The 23,507-nt window shown below is 38.7% G+C and overlaps 4 protein-coding genes and 1 non-coding gene across 8 annotated transcripts; 4 read left to right on the plus strand and 1 right to left on the minus strand.

The window, feature by feature from the left end:
• On the plus strand, positions 59-5,651 carry LOC18782122 (serine/threonine-protein kinase PBS1). Of its 3 annotated transcripts, XM_020559041.1 has the most exons (7): positions 60-1,027; positions 1,788-1,930; positions 2,065-2,257; positions 2,985-3,373; positions 3,915-4,260; positions 4,777-4,996; positions 5,088-5,651. In XM_020559041.1, exons 1-6 carry the CDS (start codon positions 901-903, stop codon positions 4,785-4,787), a joined length of 1,209 nt encoding a protein of 402 aa, XP_020414630.1. In that variant the 5' UTR covers positions 60-900; the 3' UTR covers positions 4,788-4,996; positions 5,088-5,651. The 3 variants fall into 3 exon arrangements, with proteins under 3 accessions (XP_007216605.1, XP_020414630.1, XP_020414629.1); XM_007216543.2 differs by lacking the exons at positions 4,777-4,996; positions 5,088-5,651 and having other exon boundaries at positions 59-1,027; positions 3,915-4,755; XM_020559040.1 differs by lacking the exons at positions 4,777-4,996; positions 5,088-5,651 and having other exon boundaries at positions 2,068-2,257; positions 3,915-4,755.
• TRNAQ-UUG lies at positions 5,943-6,014 on the minus strand. Its single transcript has one exon. It is a non-coding gene; the product is annotated as a tRNA-Gln (tRNA).
• LOC18783251 (probable protein S-acyltransferase 7) lies at positions 7,852-12,024 on the plus strand. The gene is made up of 5 exons (XM_007215324.2): positions 7,852-8,585; positions 9,306-9,488; positions 10,166-10,462; positions 10,884-11,117; positions 11,227-12,024. Exons 1-5 carry the CDS (start codon positions 8,487-8,489, stop codon positions 11,749-11,751), a joined length of 1,338 nt encoding a protein of 445 aa, XP_007215386.1. The 5' UTR covers positions 7,852-8,486; the 3' UTR covers positions 11,752-12,024.
• LOC18782086 (double-stranded RNA-binding protein 3) lies at positions 12,583-15,366 on the plus strand. Its single transcript, XM_020559457.1, has 4 exons — positions 12,583-12,904; positions 13,137-13,390; positions 13,523-13,742; positions 13,844-15,366. The coding sequence occupies exons 2-4, from the start codon at positions 13,145-13,147 to the stop codon at positions 14,839-14,841; spliced, it is 1,464 nt and encodes a 487-aa protein (XP_020415046.1). The 5' UTR covers positions 12,583-12,904; positions 13,137-13,144; the 3' UTR covers positions 14,842-15,366.
• Positions 18,800-21,708, plus strand: LOC18782987 (glycerophosphodiester phosphodiesterase GDPD1, chloroplastic). 2 transcript variants are annotated; one of them, XR_002270752.1, is made up of 7 exons: positions 18,800-19,120; positions 19,226-19,407; positions 19,927-20,109; positions 20,226-20,507; positions 20,612-20,707; positions 20,846-21,042; positions 21,197-21,708. XR_002270752.1 is itself a non-coding variant. In XM_007215449.2 (7 exons), the coding sequence occupies exons 1-7, from the start codon at positions 19,024-19,026 to the stop codon at positions 21,441-21,443; spliced, it is 1,161 nt and encodes a 386-aa protein (XP_007215511.1). In that variant the 5' UTR covers positions 18,929-19,023; the 3' UTR covers positions 21,444-21,708. The 2 variants fall into 2 exon arrangements, 1 of the variants encoding a protein (XP_007215511.1); XM_007215449.2 differs by having other exon boundaries at positions 18,929-19,120; positions 20,050-20,109.

A 23,507-nucleotide genomic window follows, 5' to 3' on the forward strand; every position in this document is an offset into this window, starting at 1 on the left:
ATTTATTTATTTTGGTTGAACACCTAAGCTGGACGTGTCATGTTTCGACAAGTCTTCTCCAATCCTCTTGATAATAATAATGACTATTTTTTTGAATGAGTTTCCCTTGCCGTTTGGGTGGGTCGAAGTAGTGTGAAGTGAAGTCCTAGTAGCAATACGTGGTGGTCAACTCGTAACCATATATGGTTGTTAAGTCCAAACTTGAAATGGCAGAAAGAACCATCTCTTTTATTTATTTATTTATTTTTATTTCTATATTTTGGATAAATAAGAAAAGCACATCGAATGTCACAGATTTGATTTGAAGCACTGAATTCTGGGATGATGGATGGAAAACGTTTATGGTATTAAAATCAAATCCAACAGATTACATATAATAATGTCAAGGTATCCGGCATAAATAAGTATAAATTATTAATTCCAAAAGAGATTTTCTACTATTAATAATTTGTTATTCTATTTTAGCAGAATTATTAATTATTATTATTAGTAGCATGGAAGAAGAAAGGATGGAATATGAGAAGTAGGTAGAAGAAGAATGTCAAAGAAAAAGAAAGAAAAAAGAAGAAGAAGTTGACCAATCCAAAAGTTAAGAATAAAAAACAAAAGGAATGACCACGTGTGAGTGGTGACGTCATATTAAAAGCGACAGCATGGATTCTAGAAAAAGATCCCATTTGTACTCGTTCGTCCCGTGGTACGTCGTTTCTTGGAAGCCTGTGTGTTTGGGGAATTGCGAGCCCTCTGTTTCTGTTGCCTTCATATACAAAAAAGGGTTGGGTTGTGTTGTGTGCGCCACTCTGAACAAATGTTGAGTGCTTAATTTGGCTCTCCCCTTTTTTCTCTTCGTTTAAATTTCTTGGGATTTTGGAAAACATTTTTCATCTCCGTTGGAGCAACATGGGCTATTGCCCATGTTTCGGGTTCAGGAAGGGGAAGAAGCTCAAGGGCGACACAGACGAAGAGAAAGACGTCGGGAAGACGACAATACGCAAGCCTGAGGAGAATGTGGCTCAATTGTCTTCTGGTCAGTTGATACGATGCGATTGTCTCTCTTTCTTTTCTCTTTCTTTATTTTCCATTAGAATACCAGTTTGAGAATGCTATCAGTTTGTTTCCTGTCATCAAACTTTAGAGTCAAGACAGTGTTCTTGATTCTTTGTGTTGTTTTGTGATTTGGGTCATGCTATAATATTGTAATCAGTTGGCTTTTTAGATTTTGCGCCTTTAGCTCATCGCGGGTATTATAACTGAATGCGATCATGTTCTTGGAGTTTCTTGTTTTCTCAATTTGGGATTTTTGTTTTTCTCATTTACCAGTTACCACCTTCTGTTATCTGGTTTCAATTGAAATGACATCTTTTCTGAAATCCCAAGTTTCAATCTTTTCTGAAAATATTAAAAATATTAGAACAAGCGTGCAAAAATATTCAAGATTGACACTTGTTAAGGGTTTTATACTTTTCAGCTGGGCTTGTCTAGGATCATGACAAAGCTAGCCATAGTTCCAAGGTTACTCACTGCCAGTACCTAAATAGGATAATGAAATGACAGCAGTAACTATTGGAGAACTCATACCAACACTAAATCTTAGCTAAGCTGTTTACAGTTTCAATGTATTTGTAGGAGAATTGCTTAATTTACTGAATTTGAATTTTAAGATGTTCTGAGTCAGTATTATACACATTGAATCAAATTGATGTGATACAGTTCTCTCTTCTGCCCTGTACTATTAGATATTTCTGCTTCTTTAATGTTATTGAATGTTGTCCTATAATCTGCTCCAGAAGATGGAACTAATGCAGAAAATAAGGCTCAGACATTCACCTTCCGTGAGCTTGCAACTGCAACTAAAAATTTTAGGACGGACTCCTGTATCGGAGAAGGTGGATTTGGGGCTGTATACAAAGGAAAATTGGGATCTGGTCAAGTAAGTGTTTCAAGGGATGACTAACTTCTTCTGAACTTTTTATCATTCAAGATTGCTGATATCTTCATCCCCATCACTTAAGTTATTTTCATGATTTGTTTTATTCAATTTTAAAGAGAGCAGTTTCTTTTCAGCAGGTTGTCGCAGTAAAAAAACTCGATCAGACGGGTCTTCAAGGAGAAAAGGAGTTTCTGGTGGAGGTTCTCATGCTTTCTCTTCTGCGTCACCCTAACCTTGTCAGTTTAAGTGGTTACTGTGCTGAAGGGGAGCAGCGCCTGCTTGTCTATGAATTCATGCCCTTAGGGTGCTTGGCAGATCACCTCCACTGTAAATGCTTTAATGCCATTCAGCTTTCACTTTATAACACGATATGTAGTTCCTTTCATGCTTAAACTCCCATGAATTGATTCACTATATATTCAGTTATACATCTTGTGCAAAATTAACCAAGAAAAAAGGAGATTCTCCTCTTTTCATCAATAGGTTCTGAGGGGGGTGGCCAGAGTTACAAGAGTGTAATTCGTGAGCTCCCTCCTATCAAAATGGATTGTGAATGTTTGTTCTCAGTCTTTCCCAATGAATCATATTCTCCTGAAGACTTTGCTTAGCCAAAGTAGGCTATGCATCACATAGTTTAATGTAGTTTAGAGCTTGTATCTTGGTTCTAGTGACTGAAGAATATGAGTTTTTCCTCGATCCATGGGGTCAAACTCAACTCTAGTCTGAGGTAACCCAACACACGTACAACTAATAAATGATGAACAATGTTAGTTGTAGTTCACCTCAACTCTCTGCTTTATATGTTTGTTTCATTTTGTGAGTAAAACAGGAAATTATATTTCAAATATTTATGAGTGACATATATGAGGCAGTAGAACCACTCTAACGACATTCCAGCTCTCGTGTTTACCCTTTACAGTCTGACTTATAAAGAACTTATGTATGTAGGCTCTAATGCTAATCATACGTAATGCATGTCATGTAACTCGCTATCCTATATCTTCTCATTTATAAAATTTTCAAGTGCCTGACCTCCCCATGTTATTGTTGCCAGATCCTCCACCTGGTAAGGAGCCACTTGATTGGAATACAAGGATGATGATAGCTGCAGGTGCAGCCAGGGGATTGGAATATCTTCACCATGAAGCTGATCCACCTGTAATATATAGGGATGTAAAATCAGCTAACATTTTATTGGGCGAAGGTTTCTTCCCAAAGCTTTCTGATTTTGGGCTTGCAAAATTTGGTCCAACCGGAGATAGATCGCATGTTTCCACCAGGGTCATGGGTACTCATGGTTACTGTGCTCCTGAATATGCTAAAAGCGGAAAGCTGACAGCAAAGTCTGACATTTACAGTTTCGGGGTAGTATTGTTGGAGCTGATCACTGGACATAAGGCGATTGATAGCAATCTTGGTCGTGAGAAGCATCTTGTTGAGTGGGTAATTCACTTTGTTTCATTTATTATGTCTACTAGTATGCCAACATTGCATCTGATTAGGCTCTCAAGGGCAACGTTATATAGTTACTTGAGTTAACCCTGTAGCTATAGCTATAGCTATCATCTCGAGTGCATAAATAAGTATTGTAGAGGTCTGAGTATTTTTTTTGTAGATATTATCGCATTCTGTTGCTTGTTAATTTTGAGGATGTTGAGCAACGATTGATGTCTTGTCTGCATGGTATTTTATCAACCTGTTCTTATGTTGTAGTTGTATAATTCAAATGCCTCAGTTTTAACCAATTTTGTGAAGTGGGGAATCTTTTCTTATTTTTTAAGAGGATATAGGAAAGAATGCATAGCAGTAAATTTTGGCTTTGATAGTACTCAATTCATCTTGGAGGTCACCGTAGTTGAATACTTGGCATAAGAAAAGATTTTGCTTCTGTGTAGGGTTATGTGTTCAATTTCTAAATATGACAGGGCAGTATTTTCTTTAACTGATATTTGGCCATGATTAATCCCATTCTTTGCCTATGTAGGCACGTCCTTTTATGAAAGACCACAAGAATGTTGCGCAACTTGCGGATCCACAGCTTAAAGGTCGCTTTTCAGTATCTGTCTTGAAGAAAGCCTTTGAAGTGGCTTCCATGTGTCTCAGAGAAGATGCTGGTGCCCGGCCTTCAATGAGGGATATTGCGCTTGCTATGGATTACTTGGCATCCCGTCCATATAATGAACCAAATGAGACCAACAAGGTTGAAGTAAAGGGTTCAGGGGATAACTCTCCAGATGAAACAACTATGTTAAACAAGGAGTTGGAGAGAGAAAGAGCTGTTGCTGAGGCCAAGGTGTGGGGAGAGACTTGGAGAGACAAACGAAGACAAGGTGCACAAATTAGTGATGATGACTTTAGATAACTAGTCTATAGTGCAATGCCTGGGTTTGCCCCCACCATGTAGAATTTTTCGAAGTACAGACAACTTTCCATTTAAAAATTAAATTTGAAGTTTTTAGCTTTTGCTGATTGTGCACCAAGAAACATTTAAGCCTGAAGTAGTTTCTAAGCCAATATGCAATTACATGAGATTTGTTTTCTTCACATATAGAAGTAGTTACCACCACTCATCTAATACATGGGTTCTGTAAGGTCTGGGTTGGTTTTTTGTGCTAACAACTATTATGCCACGAACCCGTGAGATGATTGCCTATTGTGAAAAATGAAAAGATTATTGCCCCTAACTTATGTTTTTATAGTTCAGGATGGTCATGGAAGAAATATCTAATACTGATGGAGAGCAGAATCACTATACTAATAAGATACTAATAATTAAGCCACAACTGTCCTAAATTTTACACTGGGTTTTGGCCTCATCTAACTTCCAACGCTTTACTTGAAATCAGGAACTCCATAAACGACTTGGTTCCCGATAATGTTGGTGGTAGGGATAGGATCAGGTGGCTTCCGGCTAAAGATGGAGTCTATACTCTATAGTACTGCTTGTGCTTGGGAGAAACTCAGAAATTCTAGGCCTCTGACAGCTTGGGCTGATCTGTCTGATGTGAATTAGCAACAATAATGTTGAGGGGGAGGAGGTTTCCATCCTTTGGTTAGCTAACAAAGGTAAGCAGGCAACTCTTGACAGAATCCTTTCTAGTACTTATGAGCACTTGTAAAGACTCCATAGGCTATTAGATTGTGTTTTTTGTGTCAGGTTTTGCTGGAGTCTCATGAGTACATAGTACTCTAGAGTGCATGGTGAATATGGGATCATTTCTGGTCTCATCTTTGTTAATTGGGCTGCTGTGCTGTTGAATGGAAAGGTAAACAATTGCATTATGTTATGTAGTAAAAACGCTTTGCCTGGCTCTGGCTCTGGCTCTGGCTCTGGCTGGCTGGGATTGTGGATCATATCTGGAGGTGGAGAAATTATAGGATTTTGGGAATGAGAGCAAAGCTTGCCATGGCTGTGCTGTGTTCAACTTTTAAGATTTCGAGTCTTCCTGTGGATGGCCAAAGCTTGTGCTGCTCAAATTGTGTGAGCCATTTATGCAGTAATCTTCCTGTAATTTTGAAAGCTGCTGGAGAGTCTTCCTTTGTGTCTGTTGTGTTGCCCTCTGCTCTGTGCAAGGCTTTGCATTGTGTCTGTTCTGTTGTGTGTGCTACTTATAGTGGAAGTGGTTATTGACGCTGTGAGTTATTTCTGTTTTATTATTCATACCTTGTATTATATTAAGAAAAGGCACATAATCTCATCATTTGCAATTTGCAATTTGCACGAGAGCGGAATGCATCATCATCATGTATTAATTTGCACTACTGACTTGGCTTTTTACCAATTCCATTCCTGAATCTAATCTCGCGTGCATCCCTCAGTTTCATGTCAAATGATCCACATATAATCTAAAGTAAAAATCTGTTTCAGCAGGAGCTGCTCGTAATCGAAGGTGAAGGTATTAACTATTAAGAAAGAAAGAAACTGGTGACAGTGGCCCAGTGGGGAGATGTCTGTCTGGCTTTCTTCATATGAGAGATCTGCTGGGCCCCATGCAAAAAAATTAAAGTAAAAAGGTCCCACCGGGAGTCGAACCCAGGTCGCTGGATTCAAAGTCCAGAGTGCTAACCACTACACCATGGAACCCCGACGGGTGCCTTTACGTCCAGATGCTTTCAAATACTGTTAATGGAGTTAGAACGATCACTAATTCCAAAACACCTGTCTGAGTCTTACTCTGTGGGTGCATGATAAAAGAATCACGTCATCTCATTTTCGGAAACTCTTTTTTACTTTTTTTCTTTATTCCGTACAACTGTTAATCCGATTTATTGTCTTTATTTGTTGTTTTTAGTGAAAGGAAAAAAATTATATATTTTAGACAAGTGATATTCTAGATTCTCTAGTATACGGTAGCAGAAGCTCAAGCTTGAGTACAAGTGGTAATTTATAATGAAAGGAACTCGAACTTGAGTACACATTATAATAATTTATAGTGAGAGTTGGATTGTTGAGCAAATTTCAAACTCGTAATTTGTATATTGGTATGCTATTAATATTATATAAGTGGCAAAAGAGCAGGCACACATGGCTTGGCTGCTGCAACCATCATGGAAGGATTCATCATTCATTTAAGCACAAGGGAAGGAAGGGGGTTCATCCATCCATCATGCCACTTACCCTAATAATATTAATAACCCTAACATTATATTCTCTATTTACCAAACGGTGTTATTTATTCTTGCAAGTTGCAGCTTTGCTTTGCTCATCTGCCACTTTACAGAAAGCGTCCATCAAGCAAGTATAAAACACAAACACACACACACAAATATATAGGCACTATTCGTGTCGTACGATCAAAAATAATAAAAGAAAAACAGAGTTTATTAGAGGGGCACTGGACGTGTGGACTATGGCCCCACTTACCACCATTGACATCTGTTGTTGTTAGATCTCTTTCTTGTTTAAAAAGAAAGAATTTATGTCTTTAAACAATTCACGAACCGCAGACAAAGCCTTCTTTTCTTTTCTTTTCTTTTCTTTTCTTTTCTTTTTTGTGTGCAAGGATTTCATTTTTAATTAAAAAATAAAATATTTAGTACTCAATCAAAAAGCATTCTGTGAATTGCGGGAGTTTAATGGATTTTCCATCTAAAATTCCGTAAACTGAATACATGGGGAACATGAAGAGCATTCAAATGGGTTTTACCAAAGATATGAAATTTTTATTGGTTCAATATTCTAATCAACTTATAATTACTTTTTTCTTCTTCTATAAATGTCTCTAATATGTAGGTATAGTAATTGAAGAATGTTTCAATTATGTTTTGCAATGAGTAATATAATGTGAATAATGTCTACCACATACAATGGCGGAAGCATGAATTTTCTTTTGTGAAAAATACTACTGCAACACCATTAATAATGAAGATAAGTCGACTCTTAGATATAAGAAAAAAAACACAATCATATAAACATATTCATGCACAAATTAATAACACAATACATTCTACCTAGTTCATTTATTGATGACACAAACAGAAAAATGAGAAGAATGAGTCCAGAGAACAAGAAGAATAACATAAGTAGAGGAGTAGAGCAGGTTGTCCCCCACCTTAGTCTTCTTTGAGGCATTTTATCAAAGAATTTACCCCCATTAATTACAAAACTTCATAAAAATTGGAAAAAAAAAAATCTAAAGGACTGCAGGAATATGACATATCCTAAAATATATCCATTGTAATTATGTGAAGTGGGAATGAATGAACTCAAGAGTGAACCAAGTTGTTATAAGTATGAAATCAATGTTGATGGAACTTATGAGAAACAGAATTATATGAGGTGGTTTTTTTTTAATTATAAATCAATGAGAAATGAGATTTGACTTCAGAAACTCTTTTAATTTAACACTAAAAATAAAAAAGTTAATAGAATAAAACTTAGTTGGTAATTTATTACAGAATTTGTAAGTATCTGTCCAAAAGTAATTAAATGGGATTGAAAAACCACTTATTTATTGTTTAGGTATAGTTAGATACCAAATTCAGCTAAACTCAAAGTTATATATACCTCAACCAAACACAGAGGAAAGGAAAGGGTTCAAAACCAGACTAGAAGGAAGGGCCGGTCACATTCCAATGTTGGGAAGAAACAAAAAATAAAAAAACTTAAAAAAAGTCACACTGGGACTTGGACTGGGTTCTCACCCACCACAGCCAGCCACTCCATCCCCAGCCTCTCCACCCAATCAGAGCCCGCCACATCAGCCGATCCCCCCTGTAAAGCACATACACACAACAGTGATAGAACCGCTGCTGCTTTAGCCCCCCCAAAGTAATAAGCCAAGGCAAAGCCACCTCCAAAAGGATGAAGAAAAACCCTTTTGCCCCAACCCCACCCGCATGCCTTGTCGCCCAACCTTAACCATTCACTCTGCTCGCCGGAACCCGACCCATTTTCCCGCTCCGAAAGAGCCCTCGAGCTCCTTTTTCCATTCCATTATCAATTTTTGGTCTTTCCATATTTCCTTGGGGCCTGAGAGTCGACATCATTGTATCGGCTATCGAGCGAGGAGGATCTTATTGAGCTGAAACTGAGAGCGTTGGTGGTGAGGAAGCGATGTATGTGGTGCCTCCGCCCCAGCGATCGGATCCGGCTTCCGGATCCGCCGGCGCCTCCACTGATTTGCTGGTCTACCAAAATTGGAAAGGCAGCAATGTCAGTTTCCTTTTTATTCTCTTTTTCCTCTTCTCCCTTTAGCCTGATAATATTTTCTTCCTTTTCTTTTTTCTTTTTGCTAGATTTTTTCCGGAATAATTTCAGTGGCTCCCTATTTATATAATTTCAGTTTTAGGACTTGATGGATTACGATTTTGTGTCGCACCATTCTCATTGACAATGTTGGTTACTATTTTTATATTATTGTGATTGTGATTGGTATTCTTGTTGTTACCTCACTACTATTGTTCGTATGTTTTTATATCTATTTTTGGATTGATGTTACAGTCAAGGAATGAAATTTTTTCTTTTGCCTCTTGAAAAAGTTTAGAAGTAATACGAAAACGATGTAAGAAAATTAGATTTCATACGAGAGACGTTGCAATTTGAATATAATGAAAACAGTGGAATACAAGAATTGATACGGATGACCCTATATATTCGAGACAAAGACAAGGATGATGATGAAGTCGACTCATTTTGTGTTCATTAACAAGGAATTATAGTATAGGTGGCAATTGTTTGTAGATTGATAAGCATAGAGCTTATGTTTTACATGTATTTGAATGCCAAGCTTGGCTTGCTGTTAGAATTGGATGCTGCTTGTAGTGCAGTACCTTGCCTTGTATGAATGGCATTATTATTATTATTATTTTGGTTGAAAAGAGTATGAATGGCATTATGAAAACTTACATATATGTTATTTTTGCTTCTTTGCAGATATTTTTCCTTCAGGGAAGGTTTATTTTCGGACCAGATGTAAGATCACTGGGGCTGACCATATTTCTAATTGTTGCTCCTGTCACAATTTTCTGCATCTTTGTTGCAAGAAAGTTGATGGACCATTTCTCACATCACTTGGGAATATTGATAATGGTTGTCGCTGTGGTATTCACAGTTTATGTGAGTTCTCTCTCTAAATCACACACGGCTTATTTCTGTAAAGGAAACTTTATTTTGCCAGACAATTTGGCGTGTTATGTTGAAAGCTACTATCAGGACTATTGAAAGTTACTATTATTATGTGGTGTCCTGATTCACAATTTTCACACTATAACATGCTAGTATCTGTCGCAGAGATTAGCGGGGAACATGGTAAGTTATGGAGGATTGAACTTGTTATGAGATATGGATTGGTATAAGTTGGTAGTAGGTCCTCATGGAGCATATCGCTTCCTCTGAGTATGATACCCTTTCTATGAGTGATTGTTATCAATGCAGTTTGTATGTTGTAGTAGAATTTACTCTCTCTTAAACCTTTACCACTATGGACAGGCTTCAATATGAGTCTAGGTTATTGAATCTACTTTGGTATTGTCAGTTTTCTTCCCTTCACAGGAGTCTTTGTAGAAGTAAATGATAATCAATTAGGTTTGAGTTGTTGTAACTTGTAACAAGTTCTGGAGTTTCTAGTAAAATTTGCCTCCACAAGCACCCTATTCTAAAATTTATTTATTGTTTGAATCTCTACTAGATTTGAGAGTTGGGCCTGGGAATTCGCAGGTGGATATAGTGATAAATTTAGATATGTTGATGTATCTGCAGTGTGAAAATATAATGACACAATGATCTATTTTCAGGATTTAGTTCTTCTCCTGCTAACCTCTGGAAGAGATCCTGGTATAATTCCCCGTAACACACACCCCCCAGAGCCAGAAGGATTTGATGGGAACGTAGAAGGTGGGGCTGGACAAACACCACAGTTGCGTTTGCCTCGCATCAAGGAAGTAGAGGTGAATGGAATCCCTGTCAAGATCAAGTATTGTGATACTTGTATGCTCTATAGACCTCCTCGCTGCTCCCACTGTTCAATATGCAACAACTGCGTAGAAAGATTCGATCACCACTGTCCTTGGGTTGGGCAGTGTATTGGGCTGGTAAGTAATTCTTTCATTAGACTCATGCCTTCTGATTGCTCTGCCAATGTATATGAAATGAGACAGACACACATATGGGCGTTCACATGCATAATATGTGCATTCTTTCAAACTATATACATGCATGAATGTCTGCATACATACATTCATGCATCCATACATTGGTAATTGTAGTAATATACCAAAGATTTGAAATATACAAATCTCCACCTGGAATCAGCAAAGAAAGTGGACTATTAAATGATTCAGTCACTGGCATATGGAGGTAGCTCACATCACGTGCTTGAGCTTATCTGGTTAAATATGTGTTCTTGATTTGGCTTTGTTTCATTTACTGGCATGGAATATACCTGTTGCTGATGTGATGGATTCTCAGTTGCCTATAGAAAATATATCTGAACATTCACTAATTTGGGTGCAGAGAAATTATCGATTCTTCTTCATGTTTGTGTTCTCCACAACCCTTCTTTGTATATATGTTTTTGCATTCTGCTGGGTCTATGTTAGAAGGATCATGGGAACTGAGGACACGACAATTTGGAAAGCAATGATTAAAACTCCAGCCTCTATTGTCCTAATAGTCTACACTTTCATATCAATGTGGTTTGTTGGTGGTCTTACAGCCTTCCATTTATATCTCATCAGTACAAATCAGGTGAGAGATCCATCTCAACATGTCACAACCCTTTAGTGCAGAACTCTATCTACACGATTCATCTATTAGAATGAACAGGAGCTTATATCTGTTTGCGTTGTTTTTCCAGACTACATATGAGAATTTCCGGTACCGATATGATAGGCGAGCCAACCCCTATAACAAAGGAGTGGTTGAAAATTTCAAGGAAATATTTTGTACCACCATTCCCCAGTCCAAGAACAATTTCAGGGCGAAGGTGCCAAGGGAACCTGTGTTGCCTCCTCGGTCAGGGGGTGGAGGTTTTATGAGCCCAAATATGGGAAAAGCTGTGGAGGACATTGAAATGGGCAGAAAAACGGTGTGGGGAGACATGAATGCTGGGGGTGATCATTATGAAGGGCAACTTAACAACAATGATCGCTTGAATTTAAAGGATGGTGAATTAGGTGAAGTTTCCCCAGATATAAGGACTACAGTCGATGAAACTGTGGATCGTGCTGGAATACACCCCAGGCGATCCAGCTGGGGAAGGAAAAGTGGAAGCTGGGAAATGTCCCCCGAAGTTCTTGCTTTGGCAGCTAGAGTCGGGGAACCGAACCGCACGGGTGGGAGTAGCAGTGGTGGCTTGACAAATGAGAACCGACATACATAGGCAGCCAAATGTGACAGACCAGTATAGTAGCGGAATGGAGGATTTGATTGTGTGGCAGCAGAGTGGTGGTTTGTGTTCATGCGTGGCCATTTAACACCCACATTAATATTATGTGCAATTTGGGGAAGGGTCTTCTGTAAGTGTTGGGTTGGCCATTGTGCATTTAGGAAGGAATTTGTGTGTTGTATGAGTGAGCTTTCTTGTTTTTGTATTGCATTTGTGGAATTAGTTAGTTCCTAATTGTATTGCAATTGTGGTGGAGTTACTGCGTTCTCTCTCTCTCTCTCTCTCTCTCATGAACTTAATGAAGAATTTTAGTTTCTGCACCAGAAGAAAAAAAAAAGAGAAGAAACTTGGTTTCACACGTTTGCTCTGATTTTTAAAACAAGGTTCTAGGTCAGGAGGATTTTAAAGTTTGGCTAGTGTTCACTCCTCCCTGGATTTAAATTTGACGCAAATTACTTTAATTTAAAGGTTGCAAATAAACCAAACACTTATTTATTACTAGCTAGTCTTCGTTGTGGAAAAATGAGGCCAGCTGCGTATAAGAATATCATTTATCATTTGCCAGCAAAGAGCTATAATCACTGACCACAGCACAGAGCCAGCCAAGTTGGTGTTAAACTTCAAATTCAACGCTGTCATTGCACGTTTAGAATGTGGTTGGTAAATTAACCCTCACGCCCCAAAAACAAAAGCAGCAGATGGAGAATGATTTGTAAAATTGTATCCCTGCAAGGATTCTTGTGTAATTTGACCCTCCTATATCCAATAACAAGTCTACGACCCCCCACCCCCCAAAAAAAAGCTGGTTTTTGGCTCTGGCTCCTCCTCAATCATCGTTACACGAGAAAGCATACTGTAATGGGAAAAGATTTCATTTGAGTTAGTAACGGTTGGTAAAACCCTAAAAGAGAAAAAACAGAACCTAACCTAAGCGGAAAAAAATAATAAAGAGAAGCCAGGAGGAGGAGTAATTAAAGCTTCATTTGACATTTTCACTTCACCTAGTTAGTAGTTACCTACCTTCAACTTCAATATTTACTTCCTTTTCTTTCTTCTCCTCTCCACCCCCACTCTTACTATCAGATGCTTTTGTCCTGAGAGACAAGAAGACTCCCAAGAAGCCAATGTAGGAGGACTACGGAATCTGGTGAGTTGCTTGCTTGATTCTGTCTTAGTTTTATCAGTTGGTTGAGTTCAGTTTCTTCACTCTTTTGGTGGGCTGATAATATCTCCTGCCTAAGCCTTACATTACATATATAATTAGTGTCTCTGAGTCTGAGCTAATTTTCAAGTGATGGGTTTTGCTTTTAAGATTGTATGGAATAATATGGCTTCATCATGTAGAATTTGATGGTTTGTTTGGATGTATTTTGTGAAAGGCGATATCATGTATAAGAACCAGCTGCAGGAGCTTGCACAGAGAAGCTGTTTCAACCTCCCTTCCTATGCGTGCATCAGACAAGGACCAGATCATGCACCCAGATTCAAAGCTTCTGTCAACTTCAACGGTGAGATCTTTGAAAGCCCAAACTACTGCACCACATTGAGACAAGCAGAGCACGCAGCTGCAGAAGTAGCCCTCAATAAACTCTCCACAAGAGGCCCTTCCAGGTCTCTCACTGCAAGAGTTCTTGTAAGTTGGTTTCTTTCCCAACCAACTACCAAGATAATCTAGAACCTCTCTGTTTTCAGTTACTTTTCAATTATTAATTAGCAAGTTTTCTTACTTCATTTCATACCTTTTTGTGGATTGTGTCTGATCAAGGATGAAACTGGAATTTACAAAAACCTCCTTCAAGAAACCGCTCACAGAGCTGGGCTGAAGCTCCCTGTGTACACCACCGTAAGATCAGGTCCTGGCCATGTCCCAGTTTTCACTTGTACTGTAGAGCTTGCTGGCATGAGTTTTACAGGTGAGGCAGCCAAAACCAAGAAGCAAGCCGAGAAGAATGCTGCAATTGCAGCATGGTCTGCCTTGAAAAGAAGTATCTTCTCATTTCCCCTTCTCTCTCACAATTTGGTTTAGTTGGTATTTTTTAGCAAAATGAAATTGCTTTATCAAGTATACATCTTTGTGCAATGCCAGGCATGGGGCCATTGACAGCTAAAGAAGCAGAAGAACAGGACCAGGCAGTTGTGACAGGGGTGCTCTCAAATTTTAGACCCAAAGATGATCACAATAGCAAACAATTTATAAGGAGGAGAGATCAAATTCAAGCAAGGAGAAGAATGGTCAGGGGCCAATGCCACAGAGACAATACTATTGCTTCTGCATCATCATCTCCATCATCATTATCCTCCACATCCAGTGCTGCTAACTCTCTACAGAATCAACACTGGAGGCTGATAGATCTGTTAACAGATTTGGTTCCAGAAGTTTCAAAGCAGAAGCAAAACAGCTTTGCATCTCTGCTTCCTCCACCCCCACCAAGAACAGCCTCAAAGATTTTGCCACCAACTACACTGCTCAACAAAGACAACTCCTCTTCCTACACATTATCCAATTCCAATTATAGGCCTATCCCAGTACTACAAGTTAATGTGAGGAGGGGATCACAAGTTATTCCACCTCCATTGGAAGACCACCAAAGGGATGAGGAAGAATGGCTTGGTACTGGAAAATCAGATATCATTATTAGTAACAACAAGGCCATTGAAAAGGAGGTTCCTAGTAATTCAAATTCAAGTTCTGCATATAGGCAATTTCCTGTGTCTAATACTGGAAGGCAATTTCCATTAGGTCCAATGAAGGCATTGCCTACAAGTAGCCACATGAAGGACCGAGCCATGTACACTGGAGGTTTCAGCCCGCACAGGATTGCCCCTGCAGTTCAAATCAGATCAGTGATCCCAGTTTGTGCAGCACCACCAGCACCACAATCAAACCCATCAAGAATGATGTCAATGAAAGACACTTCACAGGCAGCCTTAAGTGCTTCTTCTTCTTCTACAAATTCAGGGCCCATGCAACCAGGAACAGAGGTCCCCTCGTCAGCCAGCTCAAAGTTCAACATGCCCGAGTCAAGCTCAACTCAGCTGGGTTCTGAGTTCAACAAGCTACAGTTAGGAGGAGGAAAAGAGTAAGATAATCTGAATCTCCTAATTGAAATGAACCCATAATTACAGTTGTCTTTTTACTTGGATGGGATGGGATGTTTACTAAACTTGTGCTTGTGGCCTCAGAAACCCATGATTTTTGTGTCATGGTGGAATCTTGTAAAAGATGATGGAATCTCACATACTTTTCACCTTGGCATGGCATGTATTAAATTACTGATTCTTCCCACTGCCCAGAGAGAGAGAGAGAGAGAGAGAGAGAGAGAGAGAGAGATGTAGAGACGTAGAGAGAGCAGCAAAGCAATAAATGAGATATGGGAGAGTGGTTGCAGAGGATAAGAGGGGAGAGAAAGAAGTGTTAGGGGGCAGATGAGGGTAGCAATTAAGGAGCCTGAAGAGGGCCAACAGACACTTGTAGCGATTAATGCAAGCAATTAATTTACCCTCAGAAATATTTAATGCTTCTGTCTTCGCCATTAATGCTCTCCTTCCTATCTCTCAAGGAAGACAGAGAAAGAAAGAGAGATATAATAGGCAGACAGATTTTCTTCATCTTATCTTCTTCCTTTTGTTTATTTAATAGCTAGCGAGCGCCAATTGGGAGACTTTTGATACTTGGTTGGAGGAGGTTATTGTATAATATTTTGAATGAATGAATGAGAAAGAAAGTAGCCGTTGTAACTTGTGTTGTGTTGATATAGGTGCAGTGCAGTGCAGGCATGCAGGGTAACGTAAGGTACTAGCTAGCTAGCAAACGAAGCCCAACCAACCCAATTGGGGCTCATATTCTAATCATGAGCCAATTGTTTTAGTGTTTTCTAGTTTCTTTCTACAGCCAGCCAGCCAGCCAAAAAGGCAGGCACCATCACCATGTCTTAGTTAGCTTTGACTTTGGAAAAAAATCTTCAGAAATGAAATGAGTAGTTTAATGGTGAAGTTTTAGGTTAATCACAAAACCTGGTGTGGTGGTGGTGGTGGTGGTGGTGGTGGTGGTGCTGTTGGGTTAATTAGGTCATGAATAATCACATCAGATATCTGTAAATTAAATAACTTGGAATTTATTAGGGGTCTTGGAAAGATTCCACAGAAAAGCTTTAATGGTGGTACGTACGAATCAAACACCTTCCCTCCCACTTGTTAACTCTATGAATGAATGTGATGAACCCTAAACCTAGTTACCTAAAATAAAAGGAACAAAGCTGCACGATGCACCAACCATGACATGAAATAACTGTCAACATAATAAGATTGGGCTCTTTTTTAGGCTTCATGGCTTCCTTTCCTTTCTGTCCAGAATTGCCAATGCTACGTGCTTAACTCATCTGCCGCCGAGCCCAATTCAGATGACAACACAAAATTGGGCTCATTGAACTCATACCTTAAAGTCGTGTAGGGCTAGTTAGCTTCTGTCCAAACAATTATAGCCCAATGCTATCAGGCGACCCAAAACATAAGGAATTCCAAGCCTAAAATTAAAGTAAAATCGACAACAATGAAGAAACAACGCCTCCTACAAGGCGTAGAAAGCAAGAATATTGCACCATGCTCCAATAATCTAGCGACTTCTGCTTTTTTCTTCTTCTTTCTGTTTTGAAGAATCTAGGGACTTTTTTTTGGACACGACTTTTCATATAATCATTAAATCATGTGTGTTTCTTATCTCATTTTATGACTAGGCCGAGGATGAGAGATATAAAAAAAGTTTGTAGTCGTATACAAACAGCTAAAAAGGGAGTATTTTTGCATGTTTATGAGTGTGCCAACTTGGTCTACCATCCAATATACATAAAATATATAAAAAAATATTTTTATTTTATTTTTAAAAAAACAGTGCAGTTTGTTGGAGAGTTCAAACACACGTCCTGTATATCTTGGATGGTACCCCGAACATGCAAAAACAATTCATAAAAATAGGCTGTGTGTTTTATTGGGCGTGAAAAGGTGGAAGTTTCCCACAATTTCTCTAACATGAGTTAGAATCTGATTCATCAAGATGAACAAAATGGGTTAATTGACTAGGCTGGCTGATAAGATAGTGTCTAGAGCATGAATCTTGGAAAGATAAAGCGTCATATTTGAATTGCATGAGTTCCTTAATGAAATCGTGTGTACGATTTTGAATTGTGCAGAAAAATTAACCTCGGTGTATTATACGTACATCATATGAGAAGAGAAAGAAATTGGCACATCAATCCAACGAGGCCACTGCTTTTCTCTTTCTCTTTCTCTCCTGATGCGAATGGCACAAGATTCTCTGTGCTTTGCTTTAGCTTTGGTGACAAAAGCTAAGCTCAATGTTTGGAACAGTGGGAACCAACTCACCTTTCTATATTTAGTCACCATCCATCCACACTCCAATATTATTGGTTAGCCCTAAAACTCAAAGCAGACGAGCATGCAGACACCTTTATTATTTCCTTTCCCTTCTCCATTAATTTTTCCTCTTTTTTTGTATTTGTTTTCCAGTTTTTTAATACAACGAGTTAAAGGAGTATTTAATATTACACCTAAACTCCGAGGTTCGATCATCCTATCTCTCAATATTTGTTTTCATATATTTTGTTAGTTCACATATCGTTTTCCATCTGCCCCAGCGCTAGCCAGAATATTTTGTGCAGACAGGAATCGTCTGGTTTAGTTGAGCAACATTCATTCTAATGGGAGCTGTTACAACTTAATATACTATTAATTTGTTAATCGTGGATTGGAAATTGACAATGTCCTCCTCCTTGTAAGAGTAAACTAATTCTTTTGTTATCGGGTCGAAATTCCCAATGAGTTATTTGTCACATAAATCATCAAAGCAGAAAGCGTTGAGTGGCAAAACAGACGAGAAGGCGAAAACAAGCGAAGATCGATGCTGCTGGCAGCCTGGCACCAACACCAACACCAACACCAACTATGGAGTGGGTCATTGAGGCCATATTTTTATTATAATAGAGGTCCAGACAGATAAGCCTACCGTGGTTACACATCATCTCCCCACCCCTTATCCATTTCTTATTATTTTCTATCTTTTAGTGGTCGATCTTCATTCTTGCATTGCCATTTGCAATTTGCACACACATGCAGCTTCTACCTCTTTTTTTCTTTTTCTTTTTCTTTTTTTCTAATTGGTCGAAGAGCTTCTACTACCTCATTATACCCAAGTATGTAACCGAAAAACAAAATAACAAAGAAAAGACCGGGGGACTTTTGAGAGTCTTTGACTGTAAAGAAAACGTTAGCCGAAGAAGAGAAGAAAAATAATTCGACAAAACAAGAAACCGTACCATGCCACAAATACGGGGTGGGTGCGTACTGCGTAGTGCAGGGCGAAGACGTGGAAGCAAAACAACTCACGTGCCGGTGCCGGTGACGGCAATGTCAAAGACCCGACACTTTCGGACCACGCCACGCGGTGACGCGGAGCTTATCTTAACTTATCCGATCATACTTGGCGCTGACACGAATTGTATATTTTAAGTTTTTCCAAAACAGTATTGGTTCTTCACCAAAATATATATAGTTTTCTTCGGATTGGTTTATGATTTTTACTCTAACCGTTGGATCGCATGCAACAATGCTTATTAAATTCATAACATATTTAATAGATGGCTGAGATTACAAAATCTTAAGCAGAAAAGCTCCCAACAAAACAATGGAAAATACTTCCTCCATCTTCCAGAGTCCAGACTTAACCTCCCCACCGCACGCACGCGCCAGCTGGCGCGCACTAATAATATTTTTTTCTCTTTCATCACACGTGGAAATCACGTTATTGTTGTGCCAAGCTAGTTATAATGCATTTCCGACAAACAAAATTACAATAGTTGACCGATCGAAATGTAAAAATGAAAAAGCTTTTATTACAAGGCATACCATAAGATCAATAACACGTGTATTGGTTTTTTTTTTTTGGTTGGTGGGAAGAAAAAAGAATATTAATGAGGTTAACGGTGTTGAGAGGGTCCAACAAAAAAAATATTGTGTTGAGAGGGGAAGGATAATGGAATATCCAGAGCATAAGCGGAGGGGAGGGAATATTCTGAAGACATATCCCGTTCCGTTTGGCGTGGCTCGCGCCGGTCCTCCTTTCACTCCTAAATAAATATAAATACCCCCTTTCCTCCATACTCTTGCTTCAAATCTACAAAGCTTCACACAATACTTTGTTGCGTCGCCCCGTCTCTTTTAATTTCCCCGTCTTTAAACAAAAATAAAAAATATATGGCTCTCAAGGCCGTCCATGTCTCCGACGTCCCCAACCTCGACCAGGTGCCGGAAAATGCCTCTCTGGCACTCTACTCCACCCGCTTCTCCAAAGGTACATAATACATATACGTGTTCAATTACTAATCTTTATCAATTGTTGTGTATTTTAGAGATATATTAACAGGATTTACTTTTTGAACATGGTATTATTTTATAGGAGTGGAAATGGGTCGGGTGGCATCAAGGATACCCAAGTTTCTGGTCATAGGACACAGAGGGAATGGTATGAACGCGTTACAGTCGTCGGATAGGAGAATGAGAGCCATTAAAGAGAACTCCATCGCGTCCTTCAACTCGGCCGCCAACTTCCCCATTGATTTCGTCGAATTTGATGTTCAGGTGAGAGAGCTTCCTTGCTTGTTATTATTTCCTCTGTTTCTCTCTGTCTCCCAATTCAATTCAATGAACTCAACCCAACAATGCCTGTGTGTCTCTGGATTTTTCGGTGGCCTCTTTCTGTTTTTCACTTGTTATTTATTTATTTTTACGCATGCAAATTGTCGAAACTTGAATTCCACCGTTTTAGCTGTCTGTCGCCGCATACGCGTTGTTGGTGTCGGTATGCGCGTGAGAATGAGAATGAATTTGATCGAGTCCGCAGTAAAACCCGCCCCTGTTTGAGGGTATTTCTGTAAATTCAAGTTTTTTTTTTCTCTTTTCCGGTGGATTTGTTTGGTTTTCCGAGTTGAGGGGGGTTAAGCTCTTCGAGTCCTCTGTTTTTTCTATCGTTTGTATTTGTGTGGGATTTGTCTTCCCGAAAGTTTTCTTTTGAGTTTGAAATGGTACTGATTATATCTCCTTTTCTTTGCATTTGCTTTTCCTTCCTTAATATTTTGGAATTTGGATTGAAATTACAAGAATGGAGGTGAATGAAGCTAAAAGAAAAAGAAAAAAAAAAAAAAACAGAAGAAAAGAAACCCAAAAAAAAAACGAGGAAAAATGAAACAGGAAAGTGAAACCCAATGTGGTGGCTTTTTGTAGGTAACCAAAGATGACTGCCCAGTCATTTTCCACGACAACTTCATCCTCTCTGAAGAAAATGTAAGCTTTATTTTTCCACCCCTTCTCTTATTATTGAATTTTCCTTTTCTGAGTATTTAGGTACGTAGAAATTTTAAACTTGGTTAATGTTTTGGTCGGTTTTGATTTTGCAACAGGGGACTGTGTGTGAGAGGAGAGTAACGGAACTGTGTCTGTCGGAGTTTCTTTGCTACGGCCCACAAAGAGAGGCAGGAAAGGAAGGAAAAACTTTGTTGAGGAAAACCAAAGATGGTAAAATAGTAAGATGGGATGTTGAAAAAGATGACTCTCTCTGCACACTCCAAGAAGCCTTCGAGCAGGTTGAACCTTCCCTGGGCTTCAACATCGAGTTGAAATTCGACGACTACGTTGTTTACGAACAGGACTATCTCATCAACGTCTTTCAAGCCATCTTGCAAGTACGCAGCACATCATGCCCTGTTGATCATTAATAGCATTCTTTAATCGTAACTTTTTATAATCGGTGCTGATTCAAGTCTCTTAATTTTGTTTTGTTGGACAGGTGGTGTTTAACTACGCCAAAGACAGGCCCATCATCTTCTCAAGCTTCCAACCCGATGCTGCGCTGATTGTTAAAAAGTTGCAGAGCACCTATCCTGTAAGCACTTGTCATATAATTGCTTGCTTCAAAGTTGTCTTATATATCATATATGTTGATCAATTACTGATGATTTGCCAACTATTCTAGATATGGGGTTTGAATTACTAAGGTTGCTGAATCAATTGATGATGGCAGGTTTTTTTCTTGACAAATGGTGGGACGGAGCTTTACTATGATGTGAGAAGGAATTCTTTGGAGGAAGCCATGAAGTTGTGTTTGGAGGGTGGTTTGCAAGGTATTGTGTCGGAGGTTAAAGGTGTGTTCAGAAATCCTGGGGCACTGACCAAGATCAAGGACGCCAAGCTTTCACTCCTAACATACGGAAAATTGAAGTAAGCTTGTGGACTTTGATTTGCTCAACAGATTTCTTGCTTAGCCCATGTTCTGGTTTACCTTGATCTTTCAAATTTGAGTTGCGTAAAGAAAAAAGTTTGAACTCTGAGAATTATGAATGTTAAATTGATGAAATATATGATGAAATTGCAGCAATGTGGCGGAAGCTGTTTACATGCAGTACCTAATGGGAATCGAGGGAGTGATAGTAGATCTTGTGCAAGAGATCACAGAGTCGGTGTCGGATATGATTAAGCCAACAACAGCTGAAGACGGGGGGGACAAGAATCTGTTGGAAGGAGACGGGAAGATGCAGATGCAGGTGAAATCAAAGCCAGAGTTCTCGCAGAGGGAGCTTTCTTTTCTTTTGAAGCTGATTCCAGAGTTGATACAGCTCTAATACAAGGATTGCTACTTGCCCTTTGCTTGTTTCAAATATATTTTCTCCTTTTATTTTAGGGCCTATACTCATCACTCAAGTCTGGAGGTTGACGCATCTTATTCTATGCTCGTTGTTCGTTGTACATAATTTGGTCTTGTTTTATATTAGCACAAACGTTGTGCGCTCCTCCATTATCCATCCATACATGTATCTCAGAAATTCTATGTTAATTAGTTTTTTGATAAGATCTATGTTAATTAGTTGAGCAGCTTATTTTCTTCTTGTTCTACTCTCTCTCTCTCTCTCTCTCTCTCTCTCTCTCTCTCTCTCTCTCTCTCGGTCTAAACTTAATTTATTTTGTAATTGGTGGAGATAGTATCATTTTCGGATGAATGAATTTCTTTTTTTTATGCGAGATGAATGATTATTTGCGCATCCATCGTCGGTCGGTTTTTGGAAGGCAAAAGTGATTGATTGTGTGATGTGATTCTCTTGTATAATTTGTTACTTGTTGCATTATTGGTTTGTGCTTTATGTCCTGGCAATACCAATACATTAATATTAATTTGCGTTTTATGAAATGGTTTTTGCTGATTTGGAATGGCAAGAGAAACTCTACACTAGTGCACCGGGGCTTATTGCTTGTATTATTCTTCATAAAATTAGCGGAACACTGTTGCAGCCCAATCTTAACATGGGCTTAACCTAGATTGTGATATTTCTTTATGCCTCGTTTGGTCAAGATCGATCAGTCCAATCAAATTGGACAAGACTTTTTCCCGTACTTAGAGCATCTCCAAAGGAGTATACAAATGAAATAGGTAAAATTGTATTATAACAACTTAGATGGCATGTTGTCTACTCATTTGCCTGATGAAAAAAATTGATCATTCCAAGGGATTAGGAAATGCAAGTTTACAATTCATTATTATATTATTTATTTTTATATTTTATAGAAAGTAGATGAGAGAGTGAAGATGATATTTTATTATAAAAAGTAAGTGGGGTTTAATATACCTCTTTACTTTGAAATAGGCAATATTGCCTTGTTGGAGAGAGTGGGTATATTTTGTCTATTCATTTGCCTCTTTCCTTGGAGCATGAAAATACTGATATGGCAAGGCAAATGAGTTTGCCTACTCTTTAGCATTTTTCCTTGGAGATTCTCTTAGTGGGCTTAGATGCTAATCAACCAGAATGACTAAGGATGATTATGAAGGATAGTTGCTCCTCTCTCAAGAACTATTTTGCTATTTTCATTCATTAACACTATGACACACAGTGAGGGTTCATTCTCACTATCCAATAATATAAAGAAAAAGCTGATTTGAGGATGTGGAATGCACAGTCCAAAATGCTTTCTTGCTTTACCTTCTTAGTCCAATGGAAGTAGTGAAACTTACCCTTCACCCACACCTGCTCGTTGTAGCAGCTCCTGATCAATTAATCAAATACCTAAACTAAACTATTACTAATTACCGGAGAAGATGATCATAGGCCCATGGTTGCTTGCTATTCATATATAGAATAGAAGCTTGGAAAGCATGTATTTATAATTTAGTTGAGAAGAAAACCAAGTGTAGTTGAGTTTGAGAAGAAGATGGTATTTTGTTTAAATTAGATTTTCAAACACAGAATGGCAGAACACACAACAAAGTAGCAAACAGGTAGGTAGGCTTGCTAGCTTCTTGAATATTAATAGATAGAGAAGATAGCATTAATGTGAGAAGATATGATAAGAAATAGAAAAATTAGATGATGATGGGCATCTCCACCACCACCACCACCACCACAGTAACGAATCTCACAGCACTCTGTCTATGTCAACAATTTCAAGACAAGACCACACTACAAGGTGGAGGTAGCATATATATATATATATATATTTATGAATTTGTTTCTTTCTTGGTTTTGGTCGAAATCGATGTGTTTCACTTTCAAACACGCATCTAGGGATGTACATGTTGTATGATGTATGGTGTTGTTCGAAGTTTCAACTTTCAAGTTCGAGGAGGGAGGAGGCATTTGTCCAAAAAAAAACAAGAGGGAGGAGGCAAATGCTATTCTCTTAAATTGTTTGTT

This window comes from Prunus persica, chromosome G3 (genome assembly GCF_000346465.2).
Source record: "Prunus persica cultivar Lovell chromosome G3, Prunus_persica_NCBIv2, whole genome shotgun sequence".
NCBI lineage: Eukaryota > Viridiplantae > Streptophyta > Magnoliopsida > Rosales > Rosaceae > Prunus > Prunus persica.

Bases quoted from the DNA above. Each gene is read 5' to 3' on its own strand.
- LOC18782122 (XM_007216543.2), top strand. From the start codon at position 901: ATGGGCTATTGCCCATGTTTCGGGTTCAGGAAGGGGAAGAAGCTCAAG. The intron at 1,028-1,787 runs GTCAGTTGATAC...AATCTGCTCCAG, and splicing joins TGTGGCTCAATTGTCTTCTG to AAGATGGAACTAATGCAGAA. The intron at 3,374-3,914 runs GTAATTCACTTT...TTGCCTATGTAG, and splicing joins AGAAGCATCTTGTTGAGTGG to GCACGTCCTTTTATGAAAGA.
- LOC18783251 (XM_007215324.2), top strand. From the start codon at position 8,487: ATGTATGTGGTGCCTCCGCCCCAGCGATCGGATCCGGCTTCCGGATCC. The intron at 8,586-9,305 runs GTCAGTTTCCTT...GCTTCTTTGCAG, and splicing joins AAAATTGGAAAGGCAGCAAT to ATATTTTTCCTTCAGGGAAG. The intron at 9,489-10,165 runs GTGAGTTCTCTC...ATCTATTTTCAG, and splicing joins CTGTGGTATTCACAGTTTAT to GATTTAGTTCTTCTCCTGCT.
- LOC18782086 (XM_020559457.1), top strand. From the start codon at position 13,145: ATGTATAAGAACCAGCTGCAGGAGCTTGCACAGAGAAGCTGTTTCAAC. The intron at 13,391-13,522 runs GTAAGTTGGTTT...TGTCTGATCAAG, and splicing joins CTCTCACTGCAAGAGTTCTT to GATGAAACTGGAATTTACAA. The intron at 13,743-13,843 runs GTATCTTCTCAT...GTGCAATGCCAG, and splicing joins ATGGTCTGCCTTGAAAAGAA to GCATGGGGCCATTGACAGCT.
- LOC18782987 (XM_007215449.2), top strand. From the start codon at position 19,024: ATGGCTCTCAAGGCCGTCCATGTCTCCGACGTCCCCAACCTCGACCAG. The intron at 20,708-20,845 runs GTAAGCACTTGT...TGATGATGGCAG, and splicing joins AGTTGCAGAGCACCTATCCT to GTTTTTTTCTTGACAAATGG. The intron at 21,043-21,196 runs GTAAGCTTGTGG...ATGAAATTGCAG, and splicing joins CTAACATACGGAAAATTGAA to CAATGTGGCGGAAGCTGTTT.